The sequence below is a fragment of the Pteropus alecto genome, unplaced genomic scaffold (assembly GCF_000325575.1).
Source record: "Pteropus alecto unplaced genomic scaffold, ASM32557v1 scaffold92, whole genome shotgun sequence".
Lineage (NCBI taxonomy): Eukaryota > Metazoa > Chordata > Mammalia > Chiroptera > Pteropodidae > Pteropus > Pteropus alecto.
The window spans coordinates 809404-830260 of record NW_006432447.1 but is presented as its reverse complement, the minus strand read 5'-3'; the positions used below and the strand labels follow the sequence as shown (position 1 = coordinate 830260).

Genomic DNA, 20857 nt, shown 5'->3' with positions numbered 1-20857 from the left:
AGGAAGTGTAAAGCTCTGCAGTTTCCATGACAACCTCAGTTTGTTTCTCAACAAGAGCCTTCCAGCCAGGCTCTTGTGCATATGAGTCACACCTCAAGTGTTTTGTTTGTTTCCCTTGGATAAAACTGATTCAAATTCTTAACAGCTCCCATCAAAGATTAAGTAATATCTCCTTGCTTAAACATAGAAAAAAATAAATAAAATTCCATGTGTATAGTAAGTTCCCAGCCTACATAACAACAAAATCTCATCTTCAATGTAGTCTCATTATGTGTACAAATTAACTCTATTAGGTTTTCTTAGCTGACGTAAAATCTGAAAATATGTAGAGCTGCGTTTTAGATAAATGCTTTATTTTTTTCTCAAAATGTTACAAATGTTATTTCTCTTGAATATCTACAGTGCATAGAGCTTTATAAATTTATCCAGTAATGAGTAAAATCTAGTTTAACACTGATCCACTTTTACCAACATTTCTTTAATTCTCAGTGATTTTCCTTTTTGTTCCTGATTTTGGCTTTGTTCGAGTCTTCTGCCACCACGAAATGTTATTTTGAAAAGTGGATCCCAATAATACCACAGTCTGAGATGTCTTGGACTCCCCATACTACAGAGGCAGCATTGGGCAGTATTAGTAAACATGACTGAGGAATGAGTGGCCTGCAGAGAGAAGTCCAAAGTCTGCAAGAGAGCCAAGAGCACAAGTGTCTGATAGATGAAGAACCTATCTAGAGAAAAAACTGCATTCCTAATGCACCATTGTCTGAAAATTTCCCAGTAGTTTCTAAAAGAACTGATGTTTCCAAAGATGGGAAAAATGAGTCTAGGTGACAGGAGGGTCTCTGGGCAAGTGTTCCATAGCTCAAAGCATAGGGTGAGGGAGCAAAAAGCTTCGAAAGCCCTATGCTGGGTGAATCTGACAAGACCTGGGGCCAGACCAGACCTGCAGCACTACCTCAGCCTGACCTTTCTGTCCCCTGGCCCTTGTCTGCAGTGCATGTTGCTTCTGTTTGTCTTCTCAATGGAGACACCACCACCCCAGGACCTGAGCATCCCCTGTGGCAGATGTAGGACCCTTGAGTCAGAGCCTATGACAAAGTGGCCACTCATATCACAGCCTCTCAAATGGGAACAGGTGGGAAGCTGTCGCCTTTTCTCTTCTGGTCCTCTTAGGGTACTTTGGCTTCTGCTCTTCTTCAGCCTCTCGGTTTTGAGGCCAAGAGGCAGCCAGGATCCTGGCTGCTTCTGCTTGAGAGCTGGTCCCTTCCTCTTCATCAGAAGAGAGTCCACCTCCTGCATCTGTATGGGGAGCTACTGCCTCACTCTGGAGAGGTGGGGAAGTGGAGGGGAAACAGACCACAGGTCAGTGACCAGACAGACATAAGGAAGCACTATCTCAAGGCAGTAAAGCTTCCACCAATAGCCTGCCTGAAGCTGTGTGGCTCTAGGAGGGAACAAGGGTGCTGCAAGGGGCTGAGGGAGAGCTAAACCCCATCTTCCTGTGCCTTCCTCAGACTGGGGGCTCATCCAAGCAAATACTGGTAACTTAGGAGCTGAGGAAATGCCAGGATGTCTAGGCAGGAAACTACCCTCAAGGAGAGTATAACGACATCTAGGAGATCACTGTGGCTGGGGTTTCTCATTATTACTCATTTCTGAACAGAAGTGCATGTATCTTTAACTTCCTCAATGCACAGTACTAACTCTCAGTGCCCAATGCTCCGAGGTGGCACTCCCTGAACCTGGGCCAGCTGGGGTGGGGAGCTGGATGCACAAGGTGGAAAGCACAGCAGTGGGAAGAAACCAGTCAGAACATGAAGCCAGGTGAAGGAGTCGCTGAAGGGATTTGAGGGAAAAGCATGACAAGAATATTTTTTAAAGGCAGGTGGGGCTGGAGAGTCATGGTTACAGCCTTTCCCAGGGCATGTTTCTGCTGTCTCTGACCAAGTACTGATCGTACCACATAACTGTCTAGGGGCCGGTCCCTTGGGGGCTGCATGTCAAATATGCACCTGTGTTCACCAGCTGGTCTGCCACATGGTAGGTGCTGTGAGAGGTGTACTAAATTAGCAACTCCTGGCCTGAAGGATAGTCATAGACACTGGGAGCACCACAGAAAGGCAAGAACTCTGCTTTCCCTATATGAGTTTACACCAGAGCAGACCCACAGTAGGCACTTACTCATGCATACAGGAGCAGAAAAGAGGATGTTGGGGCAGGGCTGGGGCAGAAGAGATAGCTGAGGCTGACTCCAGTGACATGCTTCCCCATAAGGTAAGGACATGGGGCCTTGGAGACACTGATCTGAAACATCAAAACCTAAAGCTATGATTTGATGTCTGGGAAAAATCTGGGGCAGTGATTTCTGAGTCTCCCCATTCACCACACCAGGCTTGTCTTTAACGAGGACCCACACTGACCTTGGCCCCATAGCGAAGCTTCAGCCTCTCCCTGATGAGCAGTCCTTTGGCCAGCAGCTTCCAGTTCCCTAAAGCCCGCTTCTCCTTTTTCTGCAGCAAAAATGAAATGGGAAAGCATAAAATGTTAATAACTGCCATTTTCAAGATGGAACCTGGGTGTGTGTGTGTGTGTGTATATAAATAAAGATATACGATATTATTTTAGGTTAAAAAGTTTCTCAATTATATGAAGTCTCAGTTTTAAAATTGGAGTGATTTTAAAAGTGATACACACGGAAGGCACCAAACCCCAAACCTCTTTTTAACTATTTCTGACTCTCAAATTTTTAGGGGAAGAGGCTGTCCAGAACTGTACCCCAGACAATTCCTTTTAATAGAGGCAAGTATTGGCAACAGGGCAGGATCCAGCAGACAGTTGACAGTGATAGTGGATTCTGAGGTGTAGGCAGGACCCTGTTTTATCCAATGCTGGCTCCCTAGGGTGCCTTCATAGAGTCAGGAAGACAGAAAGAGCTTTAGAACAAGTGAGGCACCTGCCTTACCTGTGTGCTTGCTTTCCTACCTCAGCCCCTCACCAGGCCCACCCATGCCAGGCTGCTTACCTCCTTCTCCTTCTTTTCAATGAGTGCCTGCTCATTTTCCCAGGCGGCCAGGAGCACATCTTTGTATTCCTCGCAGACTATGTACCCTTCAGTTCTGTGGGGATGCAATATGGGTGGTCTTCCTTAAGCTTGCTGCCTGCTCTGGCCTCTTCCTCCCCATTGTGAAGGACAATAAGCTGCTCCTAAGAACTTGGGGCCTTGAAGGATTTCCTGGGTCACAATACTGTACCACAATACTGCTAACAGATACCACCCATGCAGAAGGCAGGCCTGAGGACACTGGCACTGCTGCTTCCCCAGGCCCTGCCTAAGAGATGGAATGAGAGCTAGGAAAGTGCTGACCCCACTAGATCATCTGTGACCACCAACAGAAAACAGTGTTCTAATCCAACATTAGGATGCTGGTTTCACTGGTTTTGCTGCCTCTGGATGAAAATGAGTGAAAGTGTCAAAGTAAAACCCGGAAAGTAAGAACCACTGGACCTCAACCCCCACCAACCTCTCATCAACTTCCTACATCTATCACTGTGACCTTCCCACCCCTCCTTCCAGCCTCCACGAAAGTCCCCTCACGCACATGGGATGCGAGTAGCCTTTATGGAAATCGAAGCCGGTAATGGCCTGGACACAGTCGATGTCCAGCTTACGGGCCACGCGCTGCAGGTTGGGCAGATTCAGCTGGACACAGCCGATAGGCATCATGCTGGGCAGGAAGAGGTACACGTTCCCAAATTCATTCCGGGGGACCTGCAGGGGGTGGCATGCCAGGTTTAGCCAGTTGCAGTATGAAGTGGCCTGGTCTTGGCTCCACTGAGTGCTGCCCTTACCTTGCCATCCACAGCCACGGGCGGCTGGTACTCCTCTGTCTGCCACTTGCCAAACAGGCCCAAGTCATTGTGGTCCTGTAGCTGGGGCTCAGCAAGGCGGGCTCTCCGGGCCCGGTTGGAATAGCCTTTCACCATCTACGCCAAAGGGAACGGCCAGTTTACAACAAGGCTACCACTTCCTGAGCACTTACTGTACAGCTGGCACTGTGCTCAGGGCTTTGCACCTGTTACAAAACAAACTACAACAAGCAAGCCTGAGATGGGTGTGCTTTTTATCCTCTTTATGATCACTCATACCACTACCATTACCACCAGCTAACATCCACAGAGTGCTCACTGTCCCAGGAACTGTTCTCAGGGCCCCATGTGTACTCGGTATTTTCAGACCGTGACTGATCACGGGTGACTGAAACCACAGAACGCAAAACCACGGATAAAGGGGGATTACTATGTTCTGTACTTTCAACACCAAAGAGGAAATTGGGACTCAGAGATGCTGTCACTTACTTAAGATCCCATGGCCAACTGACTGACAGGGCCAGGATTTAAACCCAGATAACTGAGTGTGGCATGTACCCTGGGAGGAACTGACAATTTGGGCCCCCTAGCATGCTTCCCCACAGATGTCTTGTGGCCAACACCAAAACTTTCACTGGGAAGTAAAGGAGTGAAAAGGTTGAAGAACTGGCAGGGAGGAAAAGGTTGCATAACTTCTACAAGGAGGAGTGGCATAGGTGTAGGTTAAGGATTGACTCTTGGTGCAAGGATCGCAAAACTTTTTCTATAAAGGGTCATGTACAGCCTCTGCTGCATATTCTTTATTTTCCTTCTTTTACAATCCATAAAAAAATGTAAAAACCATTCTGAGATCAAAACTGGACCCAGAGTGGATGTGACCTGCAAACTACGGACTGTTGACTGCTGCTCTAGTGGCCATTCCTACCATGGTCTCTGGGCACCCCACCTCTGTCACCCCTCTATAGGGCTGACAGTCTCTTTCTGAGGAAGTCATTCATCCAGTGTTGTTCAGTAAAGATCCACTGAGCACCTACTACAGACCATACCATGATACCCATCGTTAGAGGCAAAGGAGGGGCAACCTTTGTTCTTAAGGAGAACAGGTTCCTGTGGGAGAACAGAGGCTACAAATCAGTGTAAAGAGTACAGGGTGAAATGGGCCTCAGAGGCAGGACCCTTCACCCAGCCCCAAGCAGGGAGATGTTAGGACAAGCTATTCAGAAAAGGCCCCACCTGAGCCAAGTCTGAAAGGGCAAAGAGGGATTCGTCAAGTGAAAAGGGCTGGAGAGAAAGCTGTTTGGGACCAAAGGGACATGGGAACTGTGGAAGTTGTCTGACATGCAGGAGAAAGTGTGGCCAGAGAGCAGGTGGGCACCTGAGCACCACAAATCTCTGTGTCACATGAAAGATATGGGACTCCAGGCAGGGTGAGGGTGGGCTATTCAAGAGGTCTCACATGCAACTCTACTTCAGAAAGATCTCATGACTGCAATGTTAGAAATGAACTGAGGGGCTGAAAGTGGCTATGATCTAAGCAAGGAAGATAAGGCAGAGGCTGGAGCTGAGAAAGGAGGTTTCAGAACAAGGAGAGGACTTGAGATTTGGGGTTATGCTAGAACTGCATTAATGATAGCTACCATACATTTGAAATGTGGCTGGTCGGGACTGAGATGTATTGAAAGTGAAATACTAGGTTCCGAAGGCTTAATAAGAAAATGGATGTAAAACAGTTCATTAACATTTCAAAATATTATATGTTGAAATGATATTTCAAATATATTTAAGAATGTTAAAATCCCACCTCTGAGTTTTTAATGTAGCTACTAAAAAACTTAAGTTTGTGGCTCACATTATATTTCAGACAGTGCCATTCCATGATAAAGAGACTGGTTATTTGATAAGGAACATAAAAGAAAGGTGAAGGTCTATAGGAAACCACAGTGATCATCCAGGTCCAAGGCAGCAATGACGCACTCAAGCCTGCTTTTTGGGGTGACCCGCGCCCAATGCCTACAGCCCCTTCTGTAGGCCTTTCCAACACCTGCCTGGCTCCCCAGAGACCACAACCCAAAGGGCTCCTTCTAGGATCTGACAAAGAAGGGCAACTGTGTCTCTCTGTGACTGGCCATTGTCCTCCTTGGTTGAATGAAATCATGTGTCCTGTGACAAGCATTTGCAGTACTGGACTGAATTCATGTTTCTCGTGGGCAGCTGACCTGACCCAGTGCAGCAGCACACTGGGAGAGAAAGAACACTGGAGTAGAGACAGGGCTTGAGATTCTTGTCTGGGTGCTGCTGTTTCCCTAACTGTAAGGCCTTGGACAAGTCATCTGCCCTTTCTGGGCTGTTTTCTCACCTGTAAAATGGGCATCATAATGCTAACTCCAGTGCTTGTTGAGACTCATTAGAGGTCACATACATGTAAAATGCATAGCGAGTTGTCAAACGGAAGGGCACTGACGACTGGTGAATGTATCTACATGAAGCAGGGCTTTGGCCTTGTAGAACAACTCAGTAACATGGTTCAGATCTACATAGCCTCTGAATATACACCAGGAGTCTGAGGGCTGCTTTTTGGCCTTGATTTCTTGCATACGCTGGAAGATTCATCTCTTACAAATTCCTCCTTAAAGACATAATCTAAATGCTTCTCTCTTCCTCTAATCCTTCTCAAGTCAGAGAAGTTCAGACCTGGATTCCTTTTCTGAGCATGCACTCAGCAGCTCTTAGTCACCACTCTTCTGCCCTCAGCTGTTCCATTCCTCCTTGGTCCTCAGCCTCCCTAACAGCTCTAAAGGCCGTCCCCACCCCTAGCTCTGGTTACCTTGTAGGGCACTTCTCCAAGCCTCACCACTCTTCCTTGTTTCAGCCACGTATCCCTGGAGTGCAGGATATGCACACAATCCCTACCGGAGCCAACAGGGAAGACAAAGGACAAATTCAGTTCACACCCTGCCTAATGGAACACAGTATGCAAAGGAACCCCCAAGACCCAAGTGTCCCTATGACCTCCCAAAAGGAAGAACGAGGACCTTGATTCTCCCCTCAGGCTCTGCCTCATGCCCTGAAGCAGGCCCTGCTCTTGAGGGAAGCAGGGGACTTGCCTTAGGCACAAAGCTAATTTGGACTTCCTGTTTTGGGGGGGAGGTATATGCATCCACTTACAAATCCTAACCTCATGGAGTTACTGTGTCTGTCTTAGGCTTCATGCTATGCCCTCAACTCTCCTCCCACAGTGAGAGTCCCTTTGCAGCTTGTATGGGGCGACAGCACAGCAGTGCGAACACATTTCCTCATCATTGAGCAAGTACCTGCCCAGGGTCTAGTCTGCTGCTAAACATTGAGGTGTGAGGGACGAATGTCCAGAGAAGAAGTGGTGAACCCAAAATAAGTCTACATGGAAATTATAATACAGTACTAAATCATCATAGAATTAAGACTCATGCCCATGAAACAGTCAAATAATTCCTGGGAGCCTGTGATTATGGGGACAGATCTTCTGGCTTTACTCTTTCTTCCAGAGCTAAGAGCTATACCCCAGCCTTGCAATTCTACTTTCCAACAAGTTTCAACTGCTTTCCTTGCTGAGCCTCCTTTAACAAGGCACGCCCATCTCCTCTTCAGTTTGCAGCCCTAAACTCTGCCCAGAGAGTGAGGCTCCGATGAGCACGGGCACTAAGTTTCCTTCCACTGCAGAAATCAGGCTCTTCACCTACCCTTCAGTCTGAGGCTGATGTTCAGCACAGTACAACAGACACAAGGCAAACCTCTGTGCCACCTCCTAGCAGCCCTCTCTGGGGAAGTCTTTCCCTTCCTGAGCCTCAGTATCCTCCTCTATCACTTAGGGATGAGCTCTGTCCTCCCTGCCTCGTAAGGTTGCTAGAAAGACCAGACACTTGCCAGGTGCTGGAGCAGTGCTTCTCTGTCCATAGCATCACTGTCAGAGCTGAGAGCTCTAGCCACACTCCCACTGCAGGCTGCACATCTCTGATTGCCCAAAGGAGTAATTATGTCATGGTCATAGTCTTCAGATAGGAGAGGGGAAGGCAGGGAGGAGGGGGAAGCAAGTATGCTTTGTCTGGACATCTCTAAGGATAGCAGAGGGAAGTAGGCATACACCTCTCAGAATAAATCTCAACTTCTAACCACGTCATACCCATTAGAGATGGCTCATTATCAAAAAACAGAAAACAAGTGTTGATGAGGATGCTGAGAAACTAAAACCCTTGTGCTCTGCTGGTGGGAATGTAAAATGGTGCAGCCCCTGTGGAAAATAGTACATCAGTTCTTCGAAAGTTAAACACAGAATTAACATATGATCCAGCAATTCCACTTCTGGGCATATATCCAAGAGAACTGAAAGCAGGGTCTCAAAGAGATATTTGTACTCCTGTGTTCATGGCAGCATTATTCATAATAGCCAAAAGGGGAAGCAACACATGTGTCCATCACTGGATGCCAGTTACAAAAGCTTTGATACTGTTGAGTTCATTTATATAGAGACAAAGTAGAATGGTGCTTGCCAGGGGCTGGGGGAAGGGGGAATTAGAGAGTTGGTGTTTAACGGGCACAGAGTTTCAGTTTGGGAAGATGAAAGTTCTGGAGATAGATGGTGGTGATGGCTGCAGAGCAGTGTCAACATACTTAATGACACTGAACTGTACACTTAAAAATGGTTAAATGGTAAATTTTGTTATGCATATTTTACCACATTAAAAAGAAATATCCACCTTTAATACTTTCTCCTGTGACTGACATGGTCCCTGTGGACCATGCTGGCACATCCTTCCCCCCAAACTTCTTCTCTCTCAAGTACCTGAGGAAGCCTGTGCTTTATCCTCTATCAAGGTGGCATGGGTCCTGAAGGCCTTTGACTGTTGGTAGGTGAGGCTCTTGACCAGGTATGACCCTTCTGACGTGCACCAGAAAGCTGCAACACAGACCCTGGACAGAGGGTCTGGATGACTCCCTGCAGGGCTGACACGAGGAGGGAGTCCTCAGTCAGAGGACTCAAACCACCTACTCATGAGTTTCCTTTTTTTTCTCTTTCTTTTCCCATTTCTTAAGGATATCCTCTATTTTCTGATCTTATATTTCAATTTAAAGAAAAAAAAACACTTTTATTTTCTTTCTATTGCTATTCCTTAAAAGTTCTGCTTCTATTTTTTCCTTACCCTAAATTTGCATTATAAATTTTTAATTTTGTATACATTTTGCATTCATTTTCTACTCTTATTCCCTTCTCTCCTTCTTTGGTAATTTCTTTTGACTATGGATAAAATATACACAACATAAAATCTACCATCTTAATAATTTTTAAGTGTATAGCTCAGTGGCATTAAATAGTTATGCAACCATCACCACCATTCATCTCCAGAACTTTTTCATCTGCTCAAACAGAAGCTCTGTACCCATTAAAATAACTACTCATTTTAATTTTTATTATCAAATTTTCTTCTTTACTTTTGTGTTTTCAACTTACATTTGAGAGATGTGTTTATATCATCCTATATAAGCCTTATTTTGCTTTACTTTTAGTTTTTCCCCTAAACTTTTTCCTCTCTCTGCTCGTCCTCATCATTTTAACTTCCAAGCTTCAATCTTTCCTACACTGTCCCCACACAATAGCACACTCACGCACTATGAAGCTCACCCTGTTTGACAAATGAGATGAATGATGTTATCAGCCACTTGCCCTAGAAGAAGGTTGATAATCCCAAGCCATCAGGAAGCCCACAAAGCTACCGGGCTGCCTCACGCACCTGGAATAGACAGCTTCTCCACGACAATAACCAATGATCGCAGCTGTCTCAGGATAGATGGCCTCATATTTCAAGAGATGCCTCTTCAAGGCGTACAGAGGGTGGTTCTTATATGTGCCAATGACAGTGGGCAAAGGCTGTTCCAGGTGCTTTGCCTGAAACTGCAAAGGCCAGAAAGACGATGTTGAGTGTGTGGTTTAGAAGAGGAAGTGAGGGTTGAGGTGGGTGATCTTCAGACCAACTTATTCAGATAACAGTGGAGCAGAGGTTTCACGAGCACTAATGACTAACACTGCATTGTAGCTCTGATGTTAAGTAGGTTTTAGGTAAATAGACAGCTATGAAGAACCAAGTAATTCTGTGGCTAGTGGCAACTTTGGAAAGTCATCTAACCTATTCCCAGTCCAGAGACACCTTAGCCAGCCCTCACAGATCAGTGCCTGCTCTATTAAGGAGCTTCAAGGTAGAAAACCATAAAGCTTTCTAAAGGAAAGAGGCCTTATCGTAAAGTGATATCACTATTCTGCAACATGGTTTACCATGACTGCACTCACAGGAAATGGAAATGAGTTGTTCACCCTATGCCTTTTTTTTTTTTCTAAGTTCACTATAATACATGTTCTATTAGTATTTCTTTAAGGATTCTGATTTCTCCGTGGGCAATTCCACTACTGTAATTCACATCCTATTCACCCAGGTCTCCTAATATTTCCTTTAGTACTTTCTGAAACCCTCGATACATGAGTGAGGACTGGCAATGTGGAGTGGCCAGGAGTAAGATGGACCCTCCTCCATGAGGTCCGCTTCCAGTATGAAGACTTTAATTAGGTTAGTCACAATACCATATGAACAACTCCCATTTACTCTGTAATTTTTAAGTAAAATGAACCGGGAATGCCCCAGAGCAAACTCTCAATGCAGGTTAAACAGCATTGAACACTAAAATAAGCCTGGTTTCACCCATCCTGAGGAACTGGGAATAATTCTTTGCAAATCTGGGCTTGTTCCCAGGTGGAAATGCCGAGCTCCACTTAACACAACTGCCCTTGCACTAGCGACTCAGGCTTTCCTCCTAGCACCAAGTGACACACTATGTTGTTTTAGAAGTTGGCTTCCAGTGTGTCTTCTCAACAGATATTTCCTCATCTCAAGTCCCTTTCTTCCCAGGAGATAAGTGTTCTAGATCTGTGGAGGGCTGTTTGTGTACGTGCTTGTACGAGTGTGCATGATGAGAAAGGGGAAAACAATGAGTTTTTTCTTCTTTGACTTAGTATGACTTATATGACTTGCAAAAATTATTGGAAAGCTCCAAATTTATAACTGGGCAATAACTAAAAGCATACAGGCTTCAAAGTTAGATACGCCTGGGTTAAAATATCAAGTCAGTTAATCTCTTGGATCCTAAAATTTTAACTAGTAAAATTAAGGCAATAATAATCCCAGCTTTATAATGTTGTGATAATTAATGAGATAAATATCAAAAATACCCAACACAGGCTAAGCTAGGAATATATAAGGTGCTCGAAATGAGAATAATTTTAATAACTGGACGGGCTCTTCATGTCTGTGGCAACTGAGTCCTTACCTCCAAGTCTTCTTTCTTTTCCCTTTCCACCAATGGGCTCTGGTAGGGTCTCAAGGTTTCCGCCCACCACTTGGCATCAACCCGGCACTTGCGAGTCGCTGTCATCCAGGCTGGATCATACCTCTGGGTGACATCCCGGACCCAGCCATTATTGTCGATGGCTACAACGTAGGTCATGGGCTTCGTGGCATATCTGTAACATGTCGGAGACTGGCCCACCACGCCATGCACACAGTCCACACATGTCCACTTTTCCTCCTGCTCACAGAATACCTCAAGCCACTGGTTTACACCAGCTGCTTTCCCTCTTTCTGTTTCCTCACCATCACTGGACATTTTCTTGCCTCTCTTACTCTTACTGCTTGAAGAACTTGCAGATGCTGCTGGAAAGCCTGGGTGCTTAGGGTGGCTTCCATGTTGGGTTCTGGAGTCACTTTTGGAACCTGCCTTTGTCCTCTGAGGGGCTGAGGCCCTCCTCTGTCTTGAAGGGCCAGGCTCACAATCCTCACTGGATGAATGATGGGCTTCCCCAGAAGAGAGCTCAAAGTCAGAGCCACTGCTGGCCTTGTCACTCCCACTCTCTTCTTTATAGGACACCCTAGAGGCCACCCGCCGCTTCTGGCCACGCACACGTCTCTGAGTTTTCTTCTCCTGCTTTTCCACTTTGACTTCTTCTTCCCCACTGGAGGGAGGCTCTTTCTGTTTCTTCTTGATGGCGGCTGCTTTGCTCCTCTTCCCTTTGACACTTGGACTGCCAGCGCTCTTAGAAGTGGTGTCCTCTTGTCTAGTTTCTCTGCTGGTCTTCGGTTTGGTTTGGTTTTCTGGAACTTGGCTAGAAGTTTCTGCAGAGCCTCCAGGACACTCTGTGGATCTCTCCTTAGAAGGTTTCTTTCCCTTAAACAGAAGAGAAGTTTTGCTTTTTCTTTTTTGCTAATGTTAGGACAGAGATCCTGTCATCTAATGGGGCTAAGTCACTGGCTGGAGAACTAGCATACACAAGATGTCCCCAACTCAGACAGTGATTGACTGGCTATCCTTTTGAGTTGTAAGAAAATATTTGCTAAAATCTATAGCACCTAAGACAAGGCCACAATATAATTCCTTTTACTCTAAACTGTGGCACAGGCAAAAAAGCACCGAATGTGGAAAGAGACAAACCTGGGTTCAGTGTTCTGTATCTCATGTTATGTGATTTAGTGTTCTGTATCTGTATTATGTGGTTCAGTGTTCTGTATCTCATGTTATGTGACAAACCTGGGTTCAGTGTTCTGTATCTCATGTTATGTGATTTAGGTAAATTATGTAACTTCTGCGCTCCGGTTTCCTCAGCAACAATAATACTCACCTTGCACATAACGCATTTTGCAAATACTGATGGACTTAACAAAGTTAAAGTATTAATAATACAGAAATTATTAAAATCTGGACCATCAAGTTTCAGACAATGCCAAAACCCCAGTGAGTAGAGTATTCAGCCTCCTTCTTAGATGACTGCAGAATTCAGAGTCCTTCACCCATCATCACTCCACACTGCTGCTAAGGAGGACAGGTACCATTCTACCATTTTACAGAAGAGAAACTAAAGCACCAGGAGCCAAGATCTGCCGTAGGCTCCTTTGCACATGCAAAAGCTCAGATTGCTAGATATCCATCCGTGTGTCCAGTCTTGCCTTCCCAGGGTTGTGCAAGACAGTCTCAAAGAAACCCATGCTCCATGAATACCGACCCTTAAAAACAGTCTTAACAACTAATTTTTTTAATTCTGATCATTTCTAACTCCTTTCCGACCAACTACCTTTTTCTCTAGAAGTCCTGAGAACTTTACCTTGGTTGCTGATAACTTCAGAGGAACTGGCTGTAGAGACAATACCAGTCGGGTTGGAAGCTGCAGGGCCCGGAGAATCAGTAAAAATATCTATAATAAAAAGAATAACGCACTTATCCTAAGAAAAAATTTAAAGATTTAATTAATTCGGTGTTGCTTGTCGTGGTGCTTATTGATAACAGAGAAAAGTAAAAACAACCAAGCTGTCAAAAATAAGAGTCTGAAACCCTTGATACTATTAAAAATGATACTGCTAAGATTTACCTTTGTAGAAAAATGGGAAACTGTATGCCATATAGTAAAGGAAAATAGAAGTTTGTTTTTTAATGTTAATTTTTGTAAGAATAAATTGTATATAAATCTAAATACATATATATTTTAAAAAGAACCTATATACTGGGTTATGGGTATTTACAAGTGTTTTTTTTCCAGCTTACCTATCTTTTGATTGTTTTGCATTCAACATATGCTATGTTTGTGATTAAAGTAAATAAAACGAGACATCACTTTGAAAAGAAAATATGGAAAACATAATTATCGGATGCCCGAAGTCTATTCCCTCTATTCTATTTTCCCCACAATGAATCTTTTAACTGGAGGCTGCAGTTCTAAGCATTCTATAAACTTGGAAGAATGGGAGCCTCCTCATGGGAATTAACCTCCAAAACTGCAGCAGTGATAAAGCAACTGAGCAAGATCTTCCTACACAGATCTCAGGGTCCCAGTGTTTCTCATGAATTACCGTAATACCCTACTGAGAAAGCCAGGGGTAAAAATCAGAAACAAGAAGGCAGCTTTTCTGTGAAAAGCCATGTTATATTTAAAAAATAATTACTTTTGCCTTGTTTCTTCCGAAGTGAAAGACAGGGAGATAAGAAAATATCAGGGACCAAATTGAGGGACACACTACAAAATTCCTAAAACAGCACTCTTCAAAAACATCAAGGTAATGAAAGACAACAGAAGACTGAGAAACTGTCACAGATTGGAAGAGACCAAGCAGACATGATGACTAAATGCAACATGGTATTCTGGGTTGGATCCTAGAACAGAAGAAAGGCTTTAGTGGAAAAACTTGAAAAATCCAAATAGTATCTATGGTTTAGTTGACAACTTATTATGTTAACTGATACAATAAACATTGTAAGAGCTAAAACTATAAAACTCCTAGAACAAAATATAGGAGGAGATCTTTATGATCTTGGATTTGGCAATGGAGTCTTAGATATCCCACCAACAGTATAAGGAACAAAAGAAAAACAGAAAAATTGAACTTTGTCAAAATTAAAACTTATGTGTATCAAAGGACTTTCTTAAGAAGGTGAAAGGACAACCTACAGAATGGGAAAAAATATTTGCAAAGCATATATCTGATGAATGTCTAGTATCCAAAATATATAAAGAACTCTTACAATTCAACAACAAAAAGACAAAGAATTCTATTAAAAAATGGGTAAAATGTTTTTATAGACATTTCCCCAAAGGAGATACACAAATGGTCAATACACACATGAAAAGTTGTCAAGCATCATTAGTCATCAAGGAAATGCAAATCAAAACCACAATGAGATACCACTTCATACCTATTAGGATGACTATAAAAAAAAAAGAAGAAGAAAGAAAAATAAAAGTGTTGGTGAGGATTTGGAGAAATTGGAACTCTGAAACATTGCTGGTGGGAATGTAAAAATGGTGCAGCTACTGTAGAAAAGTTTGGCAATTTCTCAAAAAGTTCAACATACAATTACCTTCTGACCCAGCAACTCCACTCTTAGGTTTATACCCAAAAGAACTGAAAACGATTACTCAACAGATATATGTACACATACTGACAGCAGTTCTCTTCATAATAGCCAAAAGGTGGAAACAACTAAATGTCCATCAACTGAATGAATAAACAAAATGTGGTATACCTATACAAAGGAATATTATTCATCCATAAAAAAGGAATGCAGTACTGACACAATCCACAAATGTAGATGAACCTTGAAATTATTATGCTAAGTGAAAGAAGCTAGACACAAAAGGTCAAATGTTGTATGATTTCTTTTATATGAAATATCCAGAATATGTAAATCTACAGAAAAAGAATGCACATTAGAGGTGCTAGGTGCTTGAAGGGGTGGGAAGAAGAGTAGAATGGGGAGTAACTGTTTAATGGGTACAGGATTTCCTTTTGGGGTAGCAAAAATGTTTTGGAAATAGAGGTGGCGCTTACATAATACTCTAAATGCACTAAATGTCACTGAATTGTTTGCTTTTTTAAAAAAACTATTTTTTTTGCTTTTAAAAAACCCATAAACAAATATATATGTACACAAATACACAGGAACAAAGTCTGGGAAAACAATACTTAAATATTAATGTTTTCCTTTGGGTAGTGGAATTATAGCATAATTACTGGCTATGCCAGTTATCTTAGACTTTATCAAGCCAAATCAGAAAAAGAGAGGTAAAGATGCAAGTTATCTAGCCTTGAAGATACAAAAAGTCTGGTCTCTTTTCCTAAGCAAACAGGGAATGTGGGGCTCAGGCACAAGTACATGCATTAATAGGAATCTTCCAGGGATAAAACCATATTTCTACCACCATTTTTGTTTCATTCAGACAGAACCTTACCTAAGGGTATTTTCAAGTGTTTGATAAAAGCCTGTCTACATTTAAGAGCTCCTCACCACAACTCCTTTTGATGGATACAATTTTCTTTACTGCATGGCTGCCTGCCACTGTCATTACCCAAATCGGAAGGTATAGAAACACTTTCTCAAGGATTTCTCAAGGATTTCAAATTTGGTATAATATTTCCTTGGAACTTTTGAACACAAATTATGAATAGTTAGCAGAAATAATTCTAGAGCACTTGACCAAAAATTCAGTGCTTTAACACACCAGAATACCAAGTAATAGAAACGAAAGAGGGTATGCTTTCAACTCACACACTGGTCCCAATCATGATTCCAATACTTGCCAATTAAGAAAGTTACTTAGCCTCTCTGAGCTTCAGTACCTATTTTTTATTTTATGAGAACTGAATAAAAACCACCTGGAATGGCATCTGGCACATGACTGTCATCGTCATTTGCTACGGGTACTAATAAAAAGTGTTGCCAGGAGGAATCACTCACGTGGACCAATTCTTCATCATCTCGTGCAGAGTAAATAGCAAATCTCCTTTCCAACGTAGTCTGTAGGTCATCTTGTTCATTTGTTGAAAGGTCTGTGTTAACTGTAAATGTTCCAATGAACCTGGAGAGAAACCAGGCATTTCCTTGTGTCAGAGGTCAGAGCAAAGAGAAATGCTGTTCTTTTATAGCCAAGAAAATCAAAAGGGGGAGCCTCATCTGCCTCTGTTCTACTCTTCCCACCATGTCTGGCTAACTCCTACTCATCACTGAAGACCCAACTCAGACTTCACTTCCTTGGGGAGCCTTCCCCTTCCTGGGGTGCATTCCCAGACCCTGCAGCTGAGTTAAGTGGCCCTGCTCTGTGTGCCCACAGTCCAGAGCACACCTCTTCCGGAGTACTTGTTATACTACTCTAATTACTTGGGGTGTATCTGTCTTCCTGACCAACCTGGGAGCTCTTTCAGGACAGAGATTATGCCTGACATTTCTCTACCTTCAATACCATGACCACTGCCTGGCACACAGGATCATCTCAGGGGATGTCTGTGGAAGTGACTTGCACTCAACCTCTGAGAGACACACGAATCCTACACTAAGGCTTTGCAAGACAGGTTGGAGGGCCATACCATTTCACCAGGTTTGACAGGTAGTAGATATCCACGTCTTGAGGAGGCACTCTGGTAAAGCGAGCTGGGATGATGGAGAGGCCAATAGCCTGCAGATCGGGCTGGTTGCAGATGTTATTTCGATAGAAGCCATTTGCTAGTAGGCACAGAAGGTGAACCTGGAAAGAAAAAGAAAAGAGAAGACAGTAAAGGAAGGCTGAAAACTAGAGGGATTTTTGCTGCCAAATTAAAAGACATTTGTGGGCAGAAAATATTTGTTGTCAACATACAAAAAAGTAAAAATATTAACTTTAGATATTTCCCAAGATTTTGTCTGTCACCCTCTCTTCTACCTAGATATTCATTCCCTCAAAGAGCCTTAAACCTCAAAGCTTCAAAAGGCCTATTTTAAGAGGCCTTGTCAAAAGATCTATGGATGAAATGCAACAATGTCTTTGGTTTGAGCCAAAAATATCAGGAGGAAAAGTGAGTGGGGGAAGAAAATAGCAAGACTGCTCACAGGCTAATAACTGTCAAAGCTGAGGAGACAGCAAGGGGTTCACTGCACTGCTCTCTGCACTTCCATGTGTGCTTGAAGCCAGCCTCCCCCACTTCAAACCCTACACTGGTCCCCATATCTGACCTCCCACCCCACCCTTTCTCAACCTACTGAAATGATCATGTGACTGCCTCCCTTTTCTCTCGCCCATAGCTTTGCATCATTTTCCCTTCAAAATGTCTTCCTTCCTTCCCACTTACAGCTTTCCGATTTCAATCAATGGTGCTGCCCTTCTACCCTCACTTAAGCTTCAAATCTCGGAGTTATAGTAATTTTTCCCTTTCTTTCATCTCTAACACCAAAAGGTAAAAGAAACAAAACTACCTCATTTAATCCCCAAGGCTGCTACAAAGTGGGAATCACTTCAGTTCTCATCCCATGTCCTCACTGTCCTTGCTATGTGCTCACCCCACCTCTAGATTTCTGTGGCTGCTGAGGTGTCTCTTCCATCAGCTGCATCTCTACATTCCCTGGCTGCCTGCTAATTAAAGGAGAATCAAAATTCTCCCTTTCCTCACTCTCGACATGTCTCCAAAACGCATGTCCTCCAACATGTGGGAAAACTGGTTGTCCCATCATCCTCTCCAAAACTCAGCAAGAGCAGTCTTCATAGACTCTATCCTTTCCCATCTCAACATGCTATGCTTTCTCCTAAATAAAACCTTCCTCAGCTAATCGGACCCACACTATTCCCTTTCCTTCTTTAAGTCTTGAGTTTCTCTTTTTCGAAGTCTTTCTTGTTCCATCTGTGAGATCGGAAACTCCTTAACTAGGAAATAAGTTTTATACAAGTCTCTCTTCCCACAATGCCAAGTACCTTGCTAGGTCCATAATACGTGTTCAATACCTACTGGCTGAAGTCAAAAGCCAGAGACTTTAGCTGAGATCGGAACTAATGTTATTAAACAGTTCAAACAGGAGATGAAAGGGGCACGGCTGTTTAGCCCCTGCTTCATGCCAGGCATTGCGCTACATGTTTTATATATGATATCTGTGTAACCCTCACAACCGCCTACCAAAGAAGACACTACTATTACCTCTCACTTCAAAGATGAGGAAACTAAGGCTCAGCGAGAATAAAAAACTGCCAAGGTCACACAGTGAGTAGAAGAGCCAGAAACAAAACCCAGGTTTGACTGACTGAACCCAAGTTCTTTCTGCCATAGCACCCAGCCTTGACAAAGAGGAATACTGTCTTTTCCCTTCATTCCCTGCCCTCACCTTGTGCGTGTCCTCGTGGACTTCTTTACTGAAACGTTTCATCAGCCTCCGAAGATTTGTCTCAAACTCCATTTGTATTTTTTCACTGTAATACATATTGAAAAATGTGAACGTGAACGTTATCTGGGGTCCCTGTGGCATGTAGGCCATGCTAAGAGATGTGAATTAAGTCCTGCAGGCAATGGAGTTTCTTGGTGTGTATGCTCTTTAGGAAGGAGAAATCAACAAAAAAAATGCCCCCAGGGTGCTGTCACCTAGAGGCAATCAATATGAACAGTTTATTTCCTTACACTCTTGTTTTTGTTTGTACTAAAATAATCTTTATGAACAATTTGGTATGCTGCTTTTTTTTTTCAGTTACCATAATTTTTATGAACAATTTGGTATGCTGCTTTTTTTTTCAGTTACCATAAACTTATTCTAGCTTTATTTTCAGTTGGGAAATTGAAACCTGACTCCATTCCCCTAGTCAATTCCTTTTACTTGCAATGGCGTATGAATTGCTCTCCTTGTTTTCTTGTGCAAGGCTATGTTACTAAGTAAATTTTTAAAAGCTATTTTTAAAAGCTATGTATTTTCTGCATACTCTTTTTGCTCCTTCTCACCTACAAACCTTTGCTCAGGACACTCTCCACCCAGACTGCCCTTCTCTCAAGCTGCACAAAATCATGCCTCATGAACATGAGCTGAAGCTCATATCCTCCAGGAAGTCTTCTCCAACTGCCTGACCTCCCAATGGCTGAGGCCCTCCTAGCAACCACCAATTTTATTTTCTATTAATGTACACTCACTTGTATAATGCTGTTCTGGTGTAAAACCTTTCATGTCTGTGTCCCATGCAGCTTCAAGAAAACTTAACGTTTCTTGAATGACTTCTATTATTTTCTTCTTGCATGGCTAGTAATGTGCCCACACAGTGGAACCCATTAACCAAGTAACTACCAGGTGTTGTGCTCCAGGTTTTCAAGCCACAGAGGCTGCAGAGGTACTGGGGATACTAGGATGGAATGGGGGCTTCCTACCATGGTGGTGCACTGCCTCAAGTCCTGCAGTGTGATGGGGTCGGAAAGCACAAGTTGCCCAGTCAGCCTGACAAGGATTTAGATCTTGGCTCGCCCACCTACTGACAGAGTGACTCCTGAAATTATACTGAACCTCTTTGAGCCTCTAGCTCCTCATTCATATACTGTTCTAAAGATTAAGTAAGAGAACGGATAACCTGCAGAGTCCTTGGCATACAGAGTCAATACATAGTTTTTGCTCCCCATCTCCTGCCCCAGCCAGGACATGAAAGTTTCTCATTCAAGACCTAAAGGAGAATCCAGGGCTATCTCACCTAACATTCCTGACCACTGTGATACTCAGTCCTGGTCTCCTACATGTTTCTCATAAGTTTTCATTAGTAGCAGTTGTTGCAGATAATATGTGACAGGAATCTAGAAACAAGTGCCTAATCTTACCTTCTTTCTCTTGCTTTCGCCTGCTCTGGTGTTTCAATCTCTATCTCCACTGGTTTCATAGGCAGAACAGATTGAGAGAAGGCTGCATTTTCTCCCGCATCACCTGGCACAGGCTCACTAAGTTCTAGCAACAGCAATTTTAAAAAATCAATAATAATAATAACAATAGCTATTGTACTGCACAAAATTGAGGTTCTGCTGGGAAAGAGAAAATGAGAAATGGATGCGAGGTGGACAACTAGTGGAGATAACTACTCCTCCCATGCTTTTAGCACCTAAAAAAAATGCCAGGCGCCGTGCTAAGTGTTTCACATTGTTTGTCTCATTTAACCTGCACGAGAACCCAGAGAAGTAAGCCTGGTAGCAGAAGTAGAAGAGGAGGAAACTAAAGCAAAAAGATATTCAGTTTAATTATATACAGACCCCTGCTATCCAGGAGCTGAGACTCATGTGTGTGTTTTAGTATACTTCTTTTTTTCAAAAAATAAAAAAAAGCCAAACAAGAACAATTTCCTATTCTCTGTATTACTACATAACTCTTATCACAATTGGTTTGTATAGACCATGACTTAGAGGTCTTTCAGTCTCAGCTGTAAACTTGTAATAAGAAGGAATATGTCTATTTCACCTCTTTATCCCTTACACCACTTGTAAACACTAGTCAAAATAAGCTGAATTTGCTGAACTGGATACTGAATCTAACTGTGAACTTCAATAGCAAAGGGACCTTTTAAAAAAAGCTCTGGGCCTAGAAGCAATGACACTTGTTTGGCAATGACCACACCTAATGCCAATATTTTGGTGTCTATGTACCATTCCCTCCTAAAATGAACCAGGGCTTCTTGGAG

At 43.2% G+C, this 20857-nt stretch overlaps 1 protein-coding gene across 3 annotated transcripts in view; it reads right to left on the bottom strand.

The window, feature by feature from the left end:
• Positions 1-332: 332 nt before the first annotated feature.
• Positions 333-20857, bottom strand: part of XPC (XPC complex subunit, DNA damage recognition and repair factor) — a 29944-nt gene continuing 9419 nt past the window's right edge. Inside the window, exons 4-17 of one of the 3 annotated variants that reach the window (XM_015585808.2) lie at positions 20010-20133; positions 18550-18634; positions 16791-16948; positions 16165-16285; positions 13040-13129; positions 11215-12108; positions 9630-9790; positions 6692-6773; positions 3850-3984; positions 3600-3769; positions 3023-3116; positions 2421-2510; positions 2182-2304; positions 1199-1324 (exon numbers count right to left, since the gene is read on the bottom strand). In XM_015585808.2, the coding sequence (XP_015441294.1) occupies positions 2182-2304; positions 2421-2510; positions 3023-3116; positions 3600-3769; positions 3850-3984; positions 6692-6773; positions 9630-9790; positions 11215-12108; positions 13040-13129; positions 16165-16285; positions 16791-16948; positions 18550-18634; positions 20010-20133 (2327 nt within the window). In that variant the 3' untranslated portion in view covers positions 1199-1324. Of the gene's footprint in view, positions 1325-2181; positions 2305-2420; positions 2511-3022; positions 3117-3599; positions 3770-3849; positions 3985-6691; positions 6774-9629; positions 9791-11214; positions 12109-13039; positions 13130-16164; positions 16286-16790; positions 16949-18549; positions 18635-20009; positions 20134-20857 lie in introns of all 3 variants that reach the window. The other 2 variants (XM_006907175.3, XM_015585809.2) reach the window with 2 other exon arrangements.